Source organism: Strigops habroptila, chromosome 3, assembly GCF_004027225.2.
Source record: "Strigops habroptila isolate Jane chromosome 3, bStrHab1.2.pri, whole genome shotgun sequence".
Classification (NCBI taxonomy): domain Eukaryota; kingdom Metazoa; phylum Chordata; class Aves; order Psittaciformes; family Psittacidae; genus Strigops; species Strigops habroptila.
In genome coordinates, this window is record NC_044279.2 from 70,357,316 (window position 1) to 70,374,539 (window position 17,224).

The 17,224-nt window shown below is 48.2% G+C and overlaps 1 protein-coding gene across 1 annotated transcript; it reads right to left on the minus strand.

Moving 5' to 3' along the window:
- Positions 1-456: 456 nt before the first annotated feature.
- On the minus strand, positions 457-16,835 carry SVOPL (SVOP like). Its single transcript, XM_030478714.1, has 14 exons — positions 16,757-16,835; positions 15,590-15,681; positions 14,497-14,595; positions 13,982-14,053; positions 13,754-13,878; positions 12,212-12,275; positions 10,692-10,817; positions 8,964-9,092; positions 7,212-7,285; positions 5,596-5,798; positions 4,388-4,499; positions 3,495-3,576; positions 1,949-2,038; positions 457-1,588 (listed from the first exon to the last, which is right to left on the minus strand). The coding sequence occupies exons 1-14, from the start codon at positions 16,833-16,835 to the stop codon at positions 1,403-1,405; spliced, it is 1,533 nt and encodes a 510-aa protein (XP_030334574.1). The 3' UTR covers positions 457-1,402.
- Between the last annotated feature and the right edge of the window lie 389 nt (positions 16,836-17,224).

The following is a 17,224-nucleotide window of genomic DNA, read 5'->3' on the forward strand; positions in this document are numbered from 1 at the left end:
AATGACCACGAGATGAGAGATAGCAAGTTGAATTCAAGATCTAATGGTGGCTTCCCTGAGTACACAACTAGTTCTGCACATTTTTATTATTTCATCCTTTTGACTTGTGCATGTAAAGGCCAGCAGCTGGAGCTTATAACTCTTAGCAAGGAGGATAATGCAATTGAGCTAAGTCCACATGAAAAGGGGGGATCCTGTTAAGGAATCATTACACTCCCATTTATCTTGACCACTGTTAGCCAAAGTTCATTCAACTGTAGTTGAATCAAAGCTTTCCTTTAATATCTAAAACACTCTTAATGAAGTGTTTTGCTTAGTAATTCTTGTAAATCCAACCATTTGAAAGCCTAAGTGGCTCTCTGGCCTCTGTGCATGGGGTTGAATTTCACCCACAAAGGAAGGATAAGTTGCTTTGTCCACTTCCTTGCTTAACCTTTGATTTCCCGCCCCCCTCTCCCCCATGTCTTTTACAAAGTATCACATAGATATTTTAAACGGCATAAAAACATAGAAGACAAGCATTTCCGAAAGGTAACCATTTAAAGAAGCAAGCAATGATTAATATGTTGTTTTTCTGAAAACCTTAAGGTCCCAGTGGGGAAACCTTAGATGGGACCCAATGAAGTTAAGTGTGTTTACATATGTAATATGTGTGTTTGTATGTATGGTTTTTCAAAAGCGTAGTTCTGAAGCCCACATAAACCAGCTTGATCAAACATCTGTCCTGCTCTGAGCCACTGATGAACATGGATTTTTTTAGCCCATGGTCTTCTGGTTTATACAGGTAAGACTGCAGAATAACAGGCAGCGTGACGGGGACATGCTGTGTGCATGATTTGAAAAGGTCCATGCTGGTATAGCTGAACCGACTAGAATCACAGAACTGCTCACCACCTCCTGTAATTAAACTAATGAAGCTTGTGCAAGAGAGGCTGTCTGAATTGAAAATTTCCCCCTTAATCTTTGTGCTTAATGTTTTCTCTGATTGCTTTGTAGGAAACACTAGCCACAAGGGCTTGGCTAACATACTGATACAGTTGGATCTTTTGACTTGAATTTGTGAAGAAATGGCTTTAGTAGTGGAAGGTGTTACATGCATCTGCTGTCGTTTCTTCCTGCAGCACTGGCAGACCAGAATATGTGCCTGTGAAGCAGCAACTTCAAGTAGGGGCTGGAAAAGTAATAGCAAAGTGAGGCTTGCGCTAGCTGAAGCTAACACGCTTCCATGAGGTAGCTGAGGCTAGGGCAGGCACGCTGGTTTGTTCTTTTATGCGAAATGAGCTTTAGTCAAGTGGGGTGACAGTGCTTTAAGCTGCTGCCACAGCACGTTCTTGTGCTTGCCGGTCAGGCCTTTCTTTGGCTTATTAATCCTCAGGAGAGTTTGGTTTGGATTCCAGCTGAATCATAATCTACTAGTTTCTAAAGAGCATTTAGAATAGCATTTAGCAGGAGCTCCTGGAGTGGTAATACAAACCTGCAGTGCCCTGCCCCTGGTCTCGATGGGCAGTGTGAACGCAGAGATTGCACAGATGACGCACACAGATGAGAAAAGACACAGGGCCCCAATGAAAGAAGCATTCATAAGGACCTGCAGGCAAAAAACAGTTCAAACATCAACTCAGTGGTATGGGGGACTGGCAATTAGTTAGGAATTACAGTGGACGAAGGGTCGGAAACACCTGAGAGACTTGACAATAGGAAAATCAATGTCTTGTGAATCTTAAGAGCTTTCAGAAAGTAACAAATACTAGCAAGCTAAGCTCTGGGATGAGATTTATGCAGAGCTACATCTGGCAAGGACTGCGTAAGTACTCTGTATAGAGTTGGGAACACAGAACTGATTACATCCACCCTTTGTGTGTGTGTGTGAACTGCAGGGACATCTCTCCATATATTTGATAGCAATGATTGGCATCACGTTTACCAACATTACCAAGTGTGCTCTTACTTGCGATATAAATGGGGCCACCATAGCTCCAAGACGGCACAGTGACCCACTTGTTCCCATCCCCAGGGCTCGCATTGTTGTAGGATAAACCTAAAACAGGCCAGAAGGAAATCAGATTAGTGCAGCAGCGATTGTGATATGTGTCCTTATTTTTCCTTTTTAGTTTTTCTTCAGAGAGATCCGTTACATTATCAAGGGCAGCTAGTGGGATAACAAATGAAAAGAAATAAAGGCTCCTTTGGGTCTCATTTGTGCCATTACAAATCTGCCATTTTACGCCCTATGTAAAGCTTTAGGGCAAGTCAATCAAAGCTAGATGCAACTCCTCTGCTCTTTGCTTACCACCACTACCATCTTTCTCCCAGCTGTGCTGGGCAGCACACAGCAAAGTTATAGAGGATAGGCTGGGTGCTAAGGGAAGAATTCAATTTATATTGCCAGGTTCTGTATCTGGAAAGCAGAAAAGATACTGTCTGCAGCCTTCAAGACTACCTATTTATTTGTATCAACAACACTTTTGTTTAGAAGGAAGAAAAATTAAAACAGATGCCAGTAAGAAACTTCCAGGCTTAGAAGAATGTGCTTTGTGTATTTTCTTTTTCACATCTTCCAAACATCTGTGCCAGTAAAACACTTAAGCATATATTTTGTTTTCCTTTAAGTAAGTCCTGTTACTATCAATAGATTTTAGCAAGTATACTCATGCAAGCCTTTGTAAAAATACTTTACTGGGCCAAACCAATGGAAGTAAGGTAAGTCAAGAAGAGCCCAGGCATGTGGCCAGAAAGCGGATTTCTGAGTTTGGTTTTGATCATTGATTAAATTGTGAGTAGTACTGGTTTATGATATGGCCCTTGCAGCAACGGTCTTTACATCAACAGCATCCAAATCAGGACTATCAAAATCTTGGTATTTATTCAAGCCCAGTGAAAGCTTAAACAATACAGTGTACTACTAAAAGAAGTATCAGGCCAATGCACGGAGCTACTCCTGTTTGCTTTTTATCATTCGAGTCAAGCTGCGTGGCAATCCATTTAACTCCACTCAACTGTCTAAAAAAGAACAACAACAATTCCCAATGCGTACTTCATCCACAGAACTAATGACTCTGAGGTTGTGCAAAGGACAAAGCTCTCGGAAGGATTGAAACTTTGCAGACAGAACATAGCAATTTCCATTAAGAGAACAAAAAGTGTATGTATACTACCTCATACTACTCCATCAGTCCCTTAAGTACTGGAAAAGGTTATTTTTAAGTGGTAGCTTATTTTCTAACTTTGCAGGGTTGGGGAGGGGAAAGATTGTGGGCTTTGGAAGCTGGTGGTACACAACATCCTCAAAAACGTTTTGTAGTAGGGCATTCCACTTCCTCTTGTCATCTTCAACTAGTTTTCTGATTCCTCCTCTGATCTTGCATATGAAATCAGTCAGAGAAACTTAGTACAAGGAAGGTGACTCTAGTCAATAAATATGGCAGCATTCCTGGGTATAGGCAAATGGTCTTTCATGCCCCAAAGCAGCTTAACATACCCTGAGGAGGACCCACCTCTGCTGTGTAAATGTAGATGGTGTTGAAGTTGGCTGAAACCAAGGCCCGCAGCATGAAGAGAAACCCAGTCATGCCTGCGCTGGAGAGAAAGCCGTGTGGAGCAAAGAGTTAGTCACCGAATGGTGATCGGCAGAGGTGCAACCTAACATATGCACTGTGCTAAGGCTTTTACCAGCTTAATACAAGGGAAAGCACAAGTTGATTGCTGACAAGTATAATCATTCTTTTGTCCATTGGCAAGGCACATTTGACAACAGGCTACTGCTCATTCGGTTTCCTTTAGGCAAGTGTTAGAGGCTGAAGGGAATGATCTGAACAGGACCATAGTGTCTCAGCTGGTGTCTTCAGCATTACATAGAAACATAGAAAGGTTTGGCTTGGAAGGGACCTTCAAAGGTCATCTAGTTCCAACCCGCTGCCATGGGCAGGGACACCTTCCACTAGACCAGGTTGCTTGATGCCCCATCCAGCCTGGCTGTTGCTTGATTTTTGCCAGTGAAGTGCCTGATTCTACAAGTTGGAGGAAATGTATTTAGCATTTCCAAAAAAAAGGAAAGAAAAAGGAAAAAAGCAAATGAAAAATATGACTACTTTGTGGTGGATGTTGTTCATATCATTTTTATGTGAATTATTAGAAAACAGCTTATTGTATGCTTAGGGGAAGCCATGTAGGCTCAATAATACAAATTACCCCCACTGCACCCTGCTGCACCACAGCATCTCCTGCTGCAGCTTTCCCAGGAAGAGGAGGGATCCAGTCAGAGGGGTTTTTTTCAGATGTACAGGAATTACTGGCCTGACCAACTGGTGACCTGAGAATACCACAGGTACTGCCCCCTGCCCAGCATTGCAAGCTCCCCCCAAAAGAGTACCATGCTGATCCAGGCTACCTCGAGGTGCAGATATTAAGGAGAAGAAAGAATAGGGCCGTACATCCCATGGTGATACTCAGGCTCAGCCGTCTTCCAAGGAAATTGATGCCAAGAATGTTCAAAGGATTTACTGCAGATAAAAAGGAAAACTGTAAAATGTTACACGACCTCGCTGTAATGATTGTCTATCTTGATAAACCTTGCATGGTGTGCCTCAAAAATACCTCTCTGCATCCCCAGCGCCCACCAAATGGTGTATAAAATGTACAAACCCTGTAATTCTCTTCCCATACCCCAACCTTGAAATTTGCCCCCATACCCCTTCTTGTCTGTCCTTCCCCTCAGAGGATGGAGCCTGTGCTCTGAAACTGCCTTCCTCTGAAGGCATCCACTGGGTGAGAACCACAGGCCTGGGTGGTTTGGCTCCTTCTGTCCACAGCCCAGCAAACACGGGCCCAGAGTGTGCCCCGCTGAGTCCCCCCATGAGCTGGGGGGGGCCAAGCAGGCACCTGAGTGCATCACTGGACTGGTCCTAGCCTGGCTGTACCTGCAGCGTCCAACACCCGGTCACTTCGTAGATTAGTTGCTGAGACATGAACCAGGGAAAACATGGATGTCCTAGCCATGTTGCAATACTAGATCCACATGCAGTGACAAGTTCTTTCAAGGGTGCCTTTGGAATGTCCTGCCACCCCCCAGCGCTCCCAGGCAGGCTGCACCAGGGAGCATTTTGGTTTGCTGGGCATTTAGCTGTCCTTTACTGTGGTGAAGGACCCGCTCCTGAGGCCACCATCTCGTGGAAGGTAGGCCACTTGTGTGATGCATTTAATTACATCAATCTGACTATTTGCGATCGTTGCTTATTTATGACTTTCCAAAAACTACGTGTCTGGGAATTTGGGAAATCAGGCTCGGTTCTTGTAAGTTGAGAGCGATTTCCCAGCACATACTAACTGCTAAGGAGGTCTTCGGCTCTGCTGTTGGAAGGACCTGTGCTACCATCAGAATTACTTGCCTACAGATCAATGCGCTCTCTTGCCCCTTGCCACCAGCTCATGGCCTGTGTCCCAGACCTTCATTTGAAGTGCCTGTACCTGGCAGTAGCCAGCAATGCTGAGGACATTGTGACACCTGGGACATCAGTAAGTGCATATACAGCTACAAGCTCTGCAGTGAGTATTGGCTGGCTGTAAGAAGGAGCTGGCAGGGAGGGTAGAAGGGGTTACGTGCGATCTCTCCGACGGTGCTGATGATCATGGTCTGGTAAGCAGCGGGCCTAAAGAGGCGGCAGTGGCAGGGGCTGCGTCTCTCCTCGGAGTCGTCGCTGGAGTCCTGCACCGGTGGTGCCGCGGAGCCACAGACGAGGTCACGCTCCACTAACTCGGCGCTGGCCAAGATGACACCGTAGTAAGCAAAAGCTATGCCAAGCCTGGGGTGGGGAACACTGTGGTGAGTGGCAGCAGCAACAGGGAAGGTGAGGAAACTGAAATGCAGCAGGTTTTGGGTGCCTTATTCTGATTTGTCCAGCCAGGGTCAACCCACCATGGTCGTTTTGCTCGCCCATTAGTGCTGCACCTTGCTCTGCAGCAGGTGACCCGCTATGGTGAGAGCTTGCCCCTGTGGTCCCTTTCTTCATGCAGAGCTGTAAGTGGAGACATTTCCAAGCCACCTCTCCCTGTGAATCCAGGGATTCCCAACATGAGGCCCTGATGCTGCAGCTCACATAAAAGAATTGTCCAGGTTTTTGCTGTTCTTCACTTTCCTGCCCAGGGATTTTGAAAGGAGCTTTCATTAAGCGGCTGGAGAGGCTCACGTTGCACCCTGGCTGGCTGTCAAGAGCACAGCACTAGTGATGGCAGCCTGGCTGTGTCATTATCAAGTAATTCAGCACACACCTAATCACAAGCAGGCCAAGAAGTAATTTTCACTCTTCTTTAACGCCCCTGGCAGTTCCAGAAATGAGCAGCAGAATGTGGGTTAGGAGACGAGCTGCCTGGGGAGGCAGGGGATGCTTGGGGGGTATGGGAGGTGGGAATACAAACCTGAGAACACGCCAGCAACCAGGACAGAAAGGAGGATTATCAAACAAAAAGAATTATTTCATAACATACAAGTGGAGGGGCAGAGAACATGAAAAATTCAAGGCCTGACTTAGCAATAGTTTGGGTCAATGAGTTCCCACGGACTCATTATTTATACATTTCCATTTCAGACAGCAAAGTCAATGAAACATGACCCTTGCATACAGCTACGGGGAACACTGCATATGAAACGCATCCCTCTTCAATCTTAATTTTCCCCAGCCAGTGGCACTGGTAACAGTTAATGAGTTTCTGCTGGAGCCCTGTAGGACTGATATATTGGCTGGCCTGGAAGGTGGTGCATTTGTCCTCCTCTTGGGAAGGGCATGTTCACACCAGGAAGGAAGCAGAGCTGCAGGCACATGGGGAGTGCACGCTGCGGCCTTTCCTCTGCAGCTCTCACCTGGCTCCCACCCCACCTCCTCTGAGCTGCCCTGTCCCGAGCAAGGGCTCACAGCACCCTGCACCACCCTGGATGTCCAGACTTTCTCTTCTTATGTTAGCACCAACCGACACAGAGTGTCTGAGGCATGGCCTGAGACCAGAGACCAGGGCATCCCTACGGTCACCCATGTGCACATACACCCCCCCTCCAGCTGCCAAGGATCTGCAGCCACCTCCTGAAGCAGAAGTGGTGCCTTATAGTGGCAGAGTCATGGGGAGGCTTCTGCTCCCTGCACACATTCAACTGAGGGAAAGAGCTGATAACCCAGAGAAACTAATAAATAAAAAAGAAAAGGAAAAAAAAAGACTTTTTTTACCATATGATCCATATCTGCAAAGTAGTTCTGAGGTATTTGGGGTGGATGAGGTCCTTGAATCTTCCTCTCCTTTCCTGCAAATTGTTTGATAGAAATATATAATGAAATATGATGAATTATATACTATGAAATATATATTATGAAATATTATATATTTTTTTAAAAGGCATCTTTTATACAGGGTGAGTGTTCTGCAGCAGCAGCGGGCACCCCAAGTGCCCCCCTGCCCTCGCCCCAGGCTGCTGATGCACAGACAGACTGACAGATGGTGCAATACAGCACCCCATCAGCTCTCCGGAGAGGAAAGCGCCTCTTCCCAAAGGATGCCTACAGGAGGATGTGCTGCAAGGGATGGAGGGAAGGAGAAGAGAACACCCTGAGGACTCCCAGTCCCCTCAGCTCTCATCAGCCTGGCCCCATTATGACCACCATGGTGCCAGGGGGGTGCCCTGGTTGCTACTGGGTATCCAGCACTGCTGGGGCTGCTGGAAGCTCCCACTGCCCCATGTGCTGGGGAGAGGGTCCAGCATCCCCTGCTCTGCATGTGGAGCAAGTCTGTGGCCACGTATATCTTGCTGGGAGGCCTGAAATGCCAGTGAGCAGAGACACTGAGGGGCCCTGCCTGCCCTGATGCTCCCCAGGAGCTGGCAGCTGCCCCAGCATCCCACTGCCGAGGGGACAAGAGTTCCCAGGGATGGGTTGGGTTGCCTTTATTTTCCCCATCGCTGGTTAAGGCCGAGAGGGTGCACAGCTAACAAAAACCCTTCCCACAGCCAATGCGGGTCCATTACATAAATTCAATTAAACTACAGGGAAGCTTTAATCCTAATTAATTCCAATACAATAGCACCATCTTGCATGAATTGTTAAGGACAATGCTTGGTGCCTGTGGGATTGAATTAGCAGCAAAGAGGTCCAGGAAAGGGACTTAAAAAGAGCTGGATAAGAATTTTGAGGCCCTGGACAATAGGTTTGTCCAACCTTCATTTCTTGGGGGTCAAAGGAGACACCTAAGTAAGTCTTCACACCCCGCAGTCAGCACGGCCCAGACTGAGGGTAAGGGAGAGCAGCCTTGGGGGGATAATGCTGACTCCCAGCTCCTCTCCTGTCCTGCCTGCAACATCCACACATGGTTTTGGGCATTTTGGTCCACTCCTGAGTGCTCAGCTGCTTACAGGTGGAAACAGTAGTAGCTGTGCAATGGCCCCTCCTGCTTTGACCCTCTTCTGCTGGTCCGTGGCTCCACGTTCAGAGACCTGGGTGTTGAGACCCAGTGGACAAGCCCAGCCAGGGGCTGGGAGAAGCCTCTGAGAGACATGGATTGACATCATGGCTGGGACCCTGACCAGCCATAGCCCTCAGAGGGACCCCAAGGGGCAGGTCCCAAGCCTCATGGCACAGGGACGCCCCTGGGGGATGGATGGGCAGCAAGGGAGAACACGCTGTGCCAAGAGCCCTCTGTGTGGCAAAGGAAGCAGATCTTTTCTCACCACGATATTTTTCTGAGTGAACACAAAGAATGCAAAAACCCCAGAAAACTCAATTCCAGTTTGAGGCCCAAGATTACTGTCTCTCCAAAAGAAAAATGACATCTTCATCATCACATTCAATAGCTGTTTGGAATGAAATCAGGCGAGGAGGGGGAGAAGCAGAGTGAGACGTGCTTGGCCATCTCGCTCCCTCCCCGATCCTCAGATTGCAGCAGCCCTGCCTGGGACAGAGGGGCTGAGCAGTGCCCCTGGCTCAGCTTACCTTGGCAGGCTCCCTCAGCACCCCCTCAGGCATCACCGCCCCGTTCATCTTGGCTATCCTCTGCAGCGTGGCCAGAGCAGTGGCCACATTCCCTGTGGATATGTTGTACCGCGCCGACTCTGGGATGAACTGAAAGCAGAGCAGCATCAGAAAGCATTTCTGCACCACACAACCCTCCTCACAGCTTCCTGTCATGCCCAGGAGCTTGGCCAGGTTAGCACAGGGCACCACCTCAGCTGGAGTAGCCTTTTGCCTGTCCTCCTCCCCAACCATGCCCTGGAGCATCCCTGTGTGTCCCAGCTCCCCATAGCTCATGTTGGGCAGCTCACCCTGCCCAAAAAACCCATTTCTTGGTCTAGCTCCCAGAAGTCTGCTACAGAGCTGTCTGTGGCAGGCACTCGTGAGAGGTGGAAGCCAAAGACACAGATCTAACAAATACAACCCTTATTAATTGCAATTCTAAAACACGATGAGGCACGTGTCACTAGAGCAAAAGTCTTGGAAGACTCAGCAAGGTAATTAAAAAAAAAGGGAAGAATTGGATGAAATTTAGGAACTAACTCATCACTAGCATTTGCAGTGGTCACCCACACCTGGTGCTCTTTCCAAAATAAGATACTTTTTTATTAAATGATGGTTCTATTAAATTATACACAATTAGATCTGTGTCACTGAAATAGGAGTTAAAGATTCCTTCTCTCCTACAGCCGTGTATGCTGACTGTGTCTTTTTCTTTCTTCTGGACTTAAAACTTTCGGTACCCATTTTTTTTTCTGGCAAAAATAATCAGGGAAACCAAACATCAAAGTTATACGAGTGGACATTCACAGCAACCTTGCATTAGACTGCCCAGGTAGCATCCCACATGGACTTGCCCATTTGTTCAGCTGCAGGAAGGGCCTTCGCATGTGCACAGCTTGCACCAGCCACAGCTTAGCACTGCAGTGCTAAGTAGGGATTTTTCACATCACTCCCCTCAAATAAGACTGTCCCCATATCTGAGGCTGATATTTCTGAAGCATGAGTAAACCTGGGGAAGCTGCAGCTGACCCTGACACCCGTTTGCTCTGTGAACGCTTTACTGAGGCTTCATTCATCAGCCCTAACACATGTAAAGCCTGAAGGGGGTGCGCTGTGGCCAGCACTAGAGTGAAGGTATTGTGATTTTTTGCATACCCTGCCTAGGCTGTCTTCCTCTTGATGTCTGGCCCATCACCATGGTACCCTGGATATTGCTGGCACCACAGATACTGGAGCCCGGAGTGCTGGAGGGCTTCAGCAGGGCAGCAAAGCCAGAGGCTTTGCAAACCAAAGCAAAGCCAAGCCATCTCACACAGGGTGACATCTCCTCAGCATCTGATCTGCAGCCCTCCCAGGCCATCAGGACCTTCCCAAGCCCCCCAAGTGAGAGGGCTGCAGTGGTGAAAGGAGGACACAACGAGAGTGGTAAAATACTGGCTCAGGTTGGCCAGAGAGGTGGTGGATGTGCCATCCCTGGAGACATTCAAGGCCAGGCTGGATGTGGTTCTGGGCAACCTGATCTAGTTGAAGATGTCCCTGCTCATTGCAGAGGGGTTGGACTAGATGAGCTTTGAAGGTGCCTTCAAATCAAACTATTGTATGATTCTATGACATCCCCAGGTTTGTGGGGGGTGGAGGGTGATGCCTCCTGGTGCCTGGGGAGATGCCAGGTCAGTGGCAGGGAGCTTGGAGGAAAGCTCTTCCTACCTTGAACACCAGGATGAGAAGGATGCCAGGGATGGAGGCGATTCTGATGAGCCACCGCCAACCGATGGTTGGGTTCACCACCGATGCCAGGCCAATGATTAACATGGATCCTGCCAACCAAAACACCTTTCCAAAGGAAGGGAAGGGGTTAAAACATACACACATGGCAACAATTTGTTTTCTTCCCTTTGGGTCTGGTTCCATGGATAGGTGGGGATATGTGCTGGGAAGCACTGCAGTTCAAACTGACCCATCCTATGGCATCCATGAGAAGCTCAGTTTGGGTTGAAAGAAAGAGGGAATGAAAGACAAAGATCTGGGGAGGGACAGCTGAAGATAGTCTTAATTAGCTCCAGATGAAAACAGATCACTTGCTGTTATGTTGTAGTTAAAGCCACTTCTTTTGTCCTTCCAGTTACTGCTCTGCTAATGCTCAAGCCCATGAATTTTCCTCTTGTCTAAATCTCTGCAGGGATGCAGCAGATTTACAAGCACCAACGGCAAAAATGGGCCAGATTTCCACTGCTGGAAGTAGGTGGGTCTCCAGTAGACTCAATGCCAAGTTATACCAATGGAGAATCTGGCCCCCTGATCTGCATGTACATTCCTCCCCTAAGTTCACTTGTTGCCATTAGGAGACACATCCCTTTCCAGGGGACCACCCAAGGGAGCTCAGCCAACACAAAGCACAAACAAACACATAAGAGCCACAACAACTTCATGAGTAATCTGTGGGCAGAAATAACAAATTTCTGGGGATAAATAACATTGTTCCTTTTTATAAAACCTTGTGTTTCTGATGACACTTTGGTAATCAAGCCCTGGCATCAAACAAGCAGTAATGAAAAGCAAATTACCCCTTCCACCAAGACCATATACAAACACTTTTGGTTCAACAGTCAGATGGATTCATGCGCTCGATGAGGCCTCCACAGATCATTTGCACATGCAGCAAGTGCCCATTGCAGAAATCTGGCGTAAGCAACCACCCAAGTCATGCTTGCTGTGGTCTTTGCCCAGCAAGCAGGCACAACTCTCCCAGCACGTCTGGGGCCAAACTTGGGAATCTATGTTACCCTTATCCTGCACAATGTCCAGTGTGCAGGGACAGGGAGAGGCACAGATTAGGACCTCATTTGGGAATCACCTTATTAACCACTTATTATCAATGGGGGTCCAAAGAGAGGAGGGAATGAGCCCAGGCCTGGAGGAGGCTGGCAGTACCACTAGCTCTAGTGCCTACCAGCCCAACAGCACTGGCCCTGTTAGAGCCATGGTGCCAGCCATCACTCAAAGTCCTCATGCAGTGGTTGGAGCATTCAGATATTTGATGTTAGTGCCTCTCTTCTGCAGGCAGCTGCCTTTAATAACGTAGCTGCCACACTCTGGGGCTCAGACCCAGACACGTGTGAATAGTCTGGGAGAAAGGCTGATGTTCTGGAGATCCAGCTTCCAAACAGCACGGGGACAAATCACCTGGGACTTGGGGCTGGAAGAAATAGTAATGTGCTCACTCTTACCTGAGATAAGGGCAACATGTATCCTCTGTATTTTGTGGGCAAAAATTCCGTTTTTATGATAAGCCTAATAAAAAAGGGGGGAAAAAATGCAGAAATACAGCAATGGTGAGAATTTCTATACTAATCAAGTAGCAGTTCAGCTCAGTCAGTGATGGATTTTGCTGCCTGTAGACAGACTACCATCCCTCTTCCACCACTGAGCAGCACCCAGAGATGGGGGATCCCTGTTCAATATGCTTTCCACTCGGGCAGCAAATTACATGCAAGGGAGATGCACAGCATGAATCCTTTCACAAAGCCATGCCTGTAGGATACAGGCAGGTAAACACTGCAGTCTGTGCATCAGGAAACGTATGGGAAGGTCCTGTGGGGTGACTGAAGTGTCAGCACAAGCATAGAGTATGTTCGTAGGCATGGACAATTTTTAGTGAATCGTTTTCATTAAATAAAACAGTCTGTTCCACTTTTTATCAAATGGTTGGATAGCCCCTGGGGGAGGACTTCTCACTGGCAGCTCTCAAGTTCACAGGTGGGAATTGTGCTTCCTTGGCTGGAAAGAGAGAGGGGTGGGGAAAGACCCATGTTGGCTACTTCTATCTCACCTGTCAAAGTGTTTTATAGAATGTGCAATTCGTCCAATTTCCCTCCATCCTCAATAGGCTCATTAGCAGCCTTCATGGCCAGGGAACGGGGGCCCTCCTGTGAAGGAGGCAGTGCCAGGGGCTCAGCAGATGTGGGACCCAGGCACAGGGTGCCTTCTCCTCCCAACAGCATCTATCTCCCTCTTGCCCTTCCCTTGGCAAACGGCTTTTGGGTCAACACAACTGGTTTGGGTCTTTTCTGCCCGGGCAGCAACCAGGCTCCAAGGAGCCATGGAAGATGCTCTCTCTGAGAGAGCTGAAAGAAACAATTGATTTTCCCAGGCTCCTAGTGCAGTGGTTGCTACTGCTGTGAATTTCTGCTCTCTCCCTCCGTGTCCCCCTTTCCACTGCAATAGGGCAAAAAGTTTCATTGAAATGGGAATGTTTTACATCAGTTCAAGAAAAATTTGCTACTTAAGCAGAATTGCTGTGACGACTTTACGAGGAAGCAGCCTTTGCTCATCTGTTACCTGTCTAATTGGTTTTATATGTGTTTAATAATCCTTCTGTCATTGGCTTAATGTAAACCAGCTGCCTCCTCTATTCCAGGGCTCGGGAGTCCTTGGGAACTGCAGTTTAGGTCGATCAACTGGGATTCAGTGAAATTACAGAATGGCATTTTGTTTTAAGGAGATGTGGGAATTTGCTCCCCTTTCCACTTCCAGCCCCCATGGAGGCCCCTTCCCAGCCATCTCCTCCAGGTCGCAGCACAGCCATGGCTTATCAGGCTCAGCACAAGGGAAAGCGGGTGCACTGCCAGGGTCAGCCAAAATGAGCTGAAAAGCCTTTCTTGCTGCAAACCCAGGAACGCAGCCCCTCCAGGCCCATGGGTGCCTCCACTAACCTCCCCATTGATGCTGGCTTGCTGCTGCCTGTTCCGAGGCATGAAACACAACCTTACCCTTGTGCGTGGCCCGACACACCACCTCCTACCATGGCCCGCAAGAACACGAACCAGGTGTAGGATGGGGCAAAGGAGGTCAGCAGGGAGAAATAGGCTGCCCAGAGGAATGAGAGCAGCAGAATCTGCAAAAGGGGAAAAATTAGGGTCATCAGACCTTGGGCTCGGCAGGGTGCATGGCTCCTGTGGGGCTCAGGAAAAGACATGCACCCCCTGGCAACCACTCACCTTCCAGCGGCCATACCTGTCGGCCAGGAGCCCGAGCACTATGCTGAAGACCATGTAGCCAAAAAACACCATCTAAAGGGAATTGAAACACAGCTGGGGAGGGCCCACTCCCGGCAGCACCAGGCAGCTCTGCTCTTTGAACTGTGGGTGAGATGAATGCTCTCCAAGCAGCAGGATGAACTGCAGTGCCAGAACCACGAGCAAGGTGGCTTTCATCAGGGGTTGACTTCCTCTAAGTAGGCACTCACTGCTTCAGCCCTCAAAAATGGGGGTTGGATGGCAAGGACTTCAAAATAAGAATATGGAAGTGGGGGCTTGTTTTGGCATTACAGTTCTGGGCATGGATGCGTGCTCACAACAGCTCACTTTCTGTTTTCCTACAGTTCTTGTCCCTGAGAGGAGACCCTAGGAATTTATTTGGTCCCCTGGGAAATGTACTTTACAAAGCCCGTGGCAGTGCTCTGACAATGACCACATGGTGGATGACCTGCATGGAGGGAACATAAGTAACTCACCGTTGTCACTAAAGCCACCTGCCAGTCTTGAAGCTGCCACTCACATCGGATGAGAGGGGACACAACAGCTATTAGCATGATCTCCATGGCTTCAGCCACCTTCAGGAACAAGTGTGCAGGTTAGCAAGAAGGGAAGCCCACAGGGGAAAGTCCCTCAATCCTACCAAGACTGCAGCTATGGCAGTCCCATCATGTCAAAACAGCCCTGTGAAGCCAAGGTGTCTCCATAGCAGTCTGAACCCTGTGCCTGGTCTGGAAGGCATAAGCACTTGAAAACAGGGAGGAGAGTGGAGAAAGGTGTACCTAGAAAGCAAGTATCTAGGTACACTGTGTAACTAGGAAGACTGGAAAGACTCATCCTTTCCAGAAGGATGTGCTAGTGGAAGATCTTCAACTATCTCTCGAAACCAAGCTGCTTGGTTAGGTACTTGGCTGTGAATTCAGGCACCTAGCACAAAGATGACCTCTTAAAACTGTTTTTTATTAAAAACTTCATTGCTCCGTTGGCTGTTTGCCCCAGCAGCTGGCTTCAGTTAAGAAATAAGCCTATCATTTACACATAGCTAGAGGCTTTTACATCTCAGCTGCAGTGATTCTCATGGGTATGGCCCCATTGCATCTTTACCCCAGCCTGGCCTCAGGCTTTTGCCTCGGTTCACAAATCAGACCTAACTGGCAAGATCCTGCCGGTTAGGAAGGTTTTTGGGTAGCCAAGGGTGAGAGGACAACAGCCAGATTGTACAGGGTTTGGGTGCCCTGGGGAAGGCATGAAAAATGCTGTTGGGAGGCTGAACCTAACCCTCAGGTGCTACTAAAGACATGCCTCATCAGTGCTGCCCGGTGGGACAGTGCTCCGGGGCAGGGGCTAGGCCAGGATGCTCTAAGCCATCCTGCTCAGCTTTGCCCTGAAATAGCAACGTCAGTTGTGGCCAAGATCTATTTTGGGCAAAGATGACAACAGCAGAAATCCTGCTTGAGAAGGTACGTGTGAAAAAAATCTGCTGCAATATGGTGCTTATGGTTGTTACTGCACATAATAAGGAAAATGAGGAAAGTGTTTTTCAGGCCAGTGCAGATGGCTGCAGATACCTACCCCAGTGCTGCCCATGATCAGGAAAAGCACAATGTGGAACCTCCCGAACCCAATGGTTTCCACAGCTTCTTCCACTGTAAATGTCATCTGTCCTGAACACCAAAGGGAAAGAAAGATAGAGACAAAAAAAAATCCCCATGTCAGCAGTCAAATTGTATGAAATACCAGTGTTATCCATGCTAACGTGGGACCGCACCAGGAAAAAGGCTGGAAACATCTACCAGTGTTGTGTCCACTGACCAGCCCCGGGCATGCTGGTGGCTGGGCACGTCAGGGGGTTACTGAAACAGCAGCCAGCAGGGAAAAGGACATGGGCATGGAGGAAGGACAGCCTTGTACTGAATTACCCCAGATGCTTTGGAAACCCATGGCTTGGACTCAGTCTATTGGTGTACTCCCTTTCCCTGCCCAAACTGCCATGAGTCTCAGACCCTCTGCACCCCTGGGGTATAGGCTCGCTCCCAGCATGGGCAGTGTGAGCCGGGAGCTGCCCCAGCCCCAAAACCCTGCAAGACAACCACAGCCAGGAGCTCTGGGCTCAGTTTTGTCTCCTAAGCCTTTATTCCTGACTTTTCCACCCCATTTCAGGAGCAAACAAAAGCATTTCAAAATCAGGGCTAGGGTGGCTTTATAAACAGACCTGGCAGAAAGCTTTCAGTATATGTATGCTTTTAAGGTCTTATTTAAGTGAAGTCAGAGCTGTGTAAATTTTTCTGTCAGGCCATTTATCTCCCAACTAAGTCAACTCAAACCCATCAACATTACCTCTGAAATGGAACAGAACTTACTGAAGAATTTCATGAGAAAATTCTTCATTTTTTGCAAATGCAGGCCTTTTTAATGGTTTTCTACAACTCTTTTTTCACTTTAAAATCCTTTTGAAGTAGAATGCATTTATTTATTTGCTAAAAATAAAAGAATCCTTGAATTACCAGCATAATAAAATGTTTACACAAAGCAGAGGCCTGCCAGCCAGCCAGCTCTGTCCACCACCATAGGTAGCAGTCACCAGCCTGATAGCTGTGATGGGAGAAGAGCAGTACAAAGCTGACGCTTGTGCTTCCATGTACAATGGTTTTAGGTAGCTGGAGTGCCAGAACTGGGGACCCTCTCTCTACCGCAGCTAAATGAGGGCATAAATTCCTAGTCCTGCCAACACAAACCCACCTTTTGGGGGTTCTTGTCTCTCCATGTGGATTTCCTCCAGATCAATGGTATTTTCTGCCTCTTTCGGTGCAGCGGCCATCTCAGCTCCTGCTGGGGTCCACCGTCACCTGTGAGGCAAGGCTGGGATTTAACTGTGAAACCTCTGGGCAGTCACAGAGCCATCCAAGCAATAAGCCAGCAAAGCAGTTTCCCGTGCTGGAGTGGAAACATTCAGATATGCTCAAACATGAGTTTGTTTCAAGCAGCTTCTGGGACATGTCCCATTCCATACTGGGTTTGGTGAAAAATACATAGAAACTTCACAAGGTAAGTTAGTTGAACTGACAGAGAACACTCATCGCATCGCACTGGCCGTTTTTATGGGAAGTCCAGGGATTGCCTTAGGGAAGACTGGAGACCTACTAACAGAGTGTGTGATGACTTCCCCAGCCCAGAGAAGCGTGAAGTGCAGAGGCAGGTGAAAGATGC

Bases quoted from the DNA above. Each gene is read 5' to 3' on its own strand.
- SVOPL (XM_030478714.1), bottom strand. From the start codon at position 16,835: ATGGCCGCTGCACCGAAAGAGGCAGAAAATACCATTGATCTGGAGGAA. The intron at 14,054-14,496 runs GTGAGTTACTTA...AATTCCCTTTAG, and splicing joins AGGTGGCTTTAGTGACAACG to ATGGTGTTTTTTGGCTACAT. The intron at 10,818-12,211 runs GTAAGAGTGAGC...TCCTTTGGAAAG, and splicing joins ACATGTTGCCCTTATCTCAG to GTGTTTTGGTTGGCAGGATC.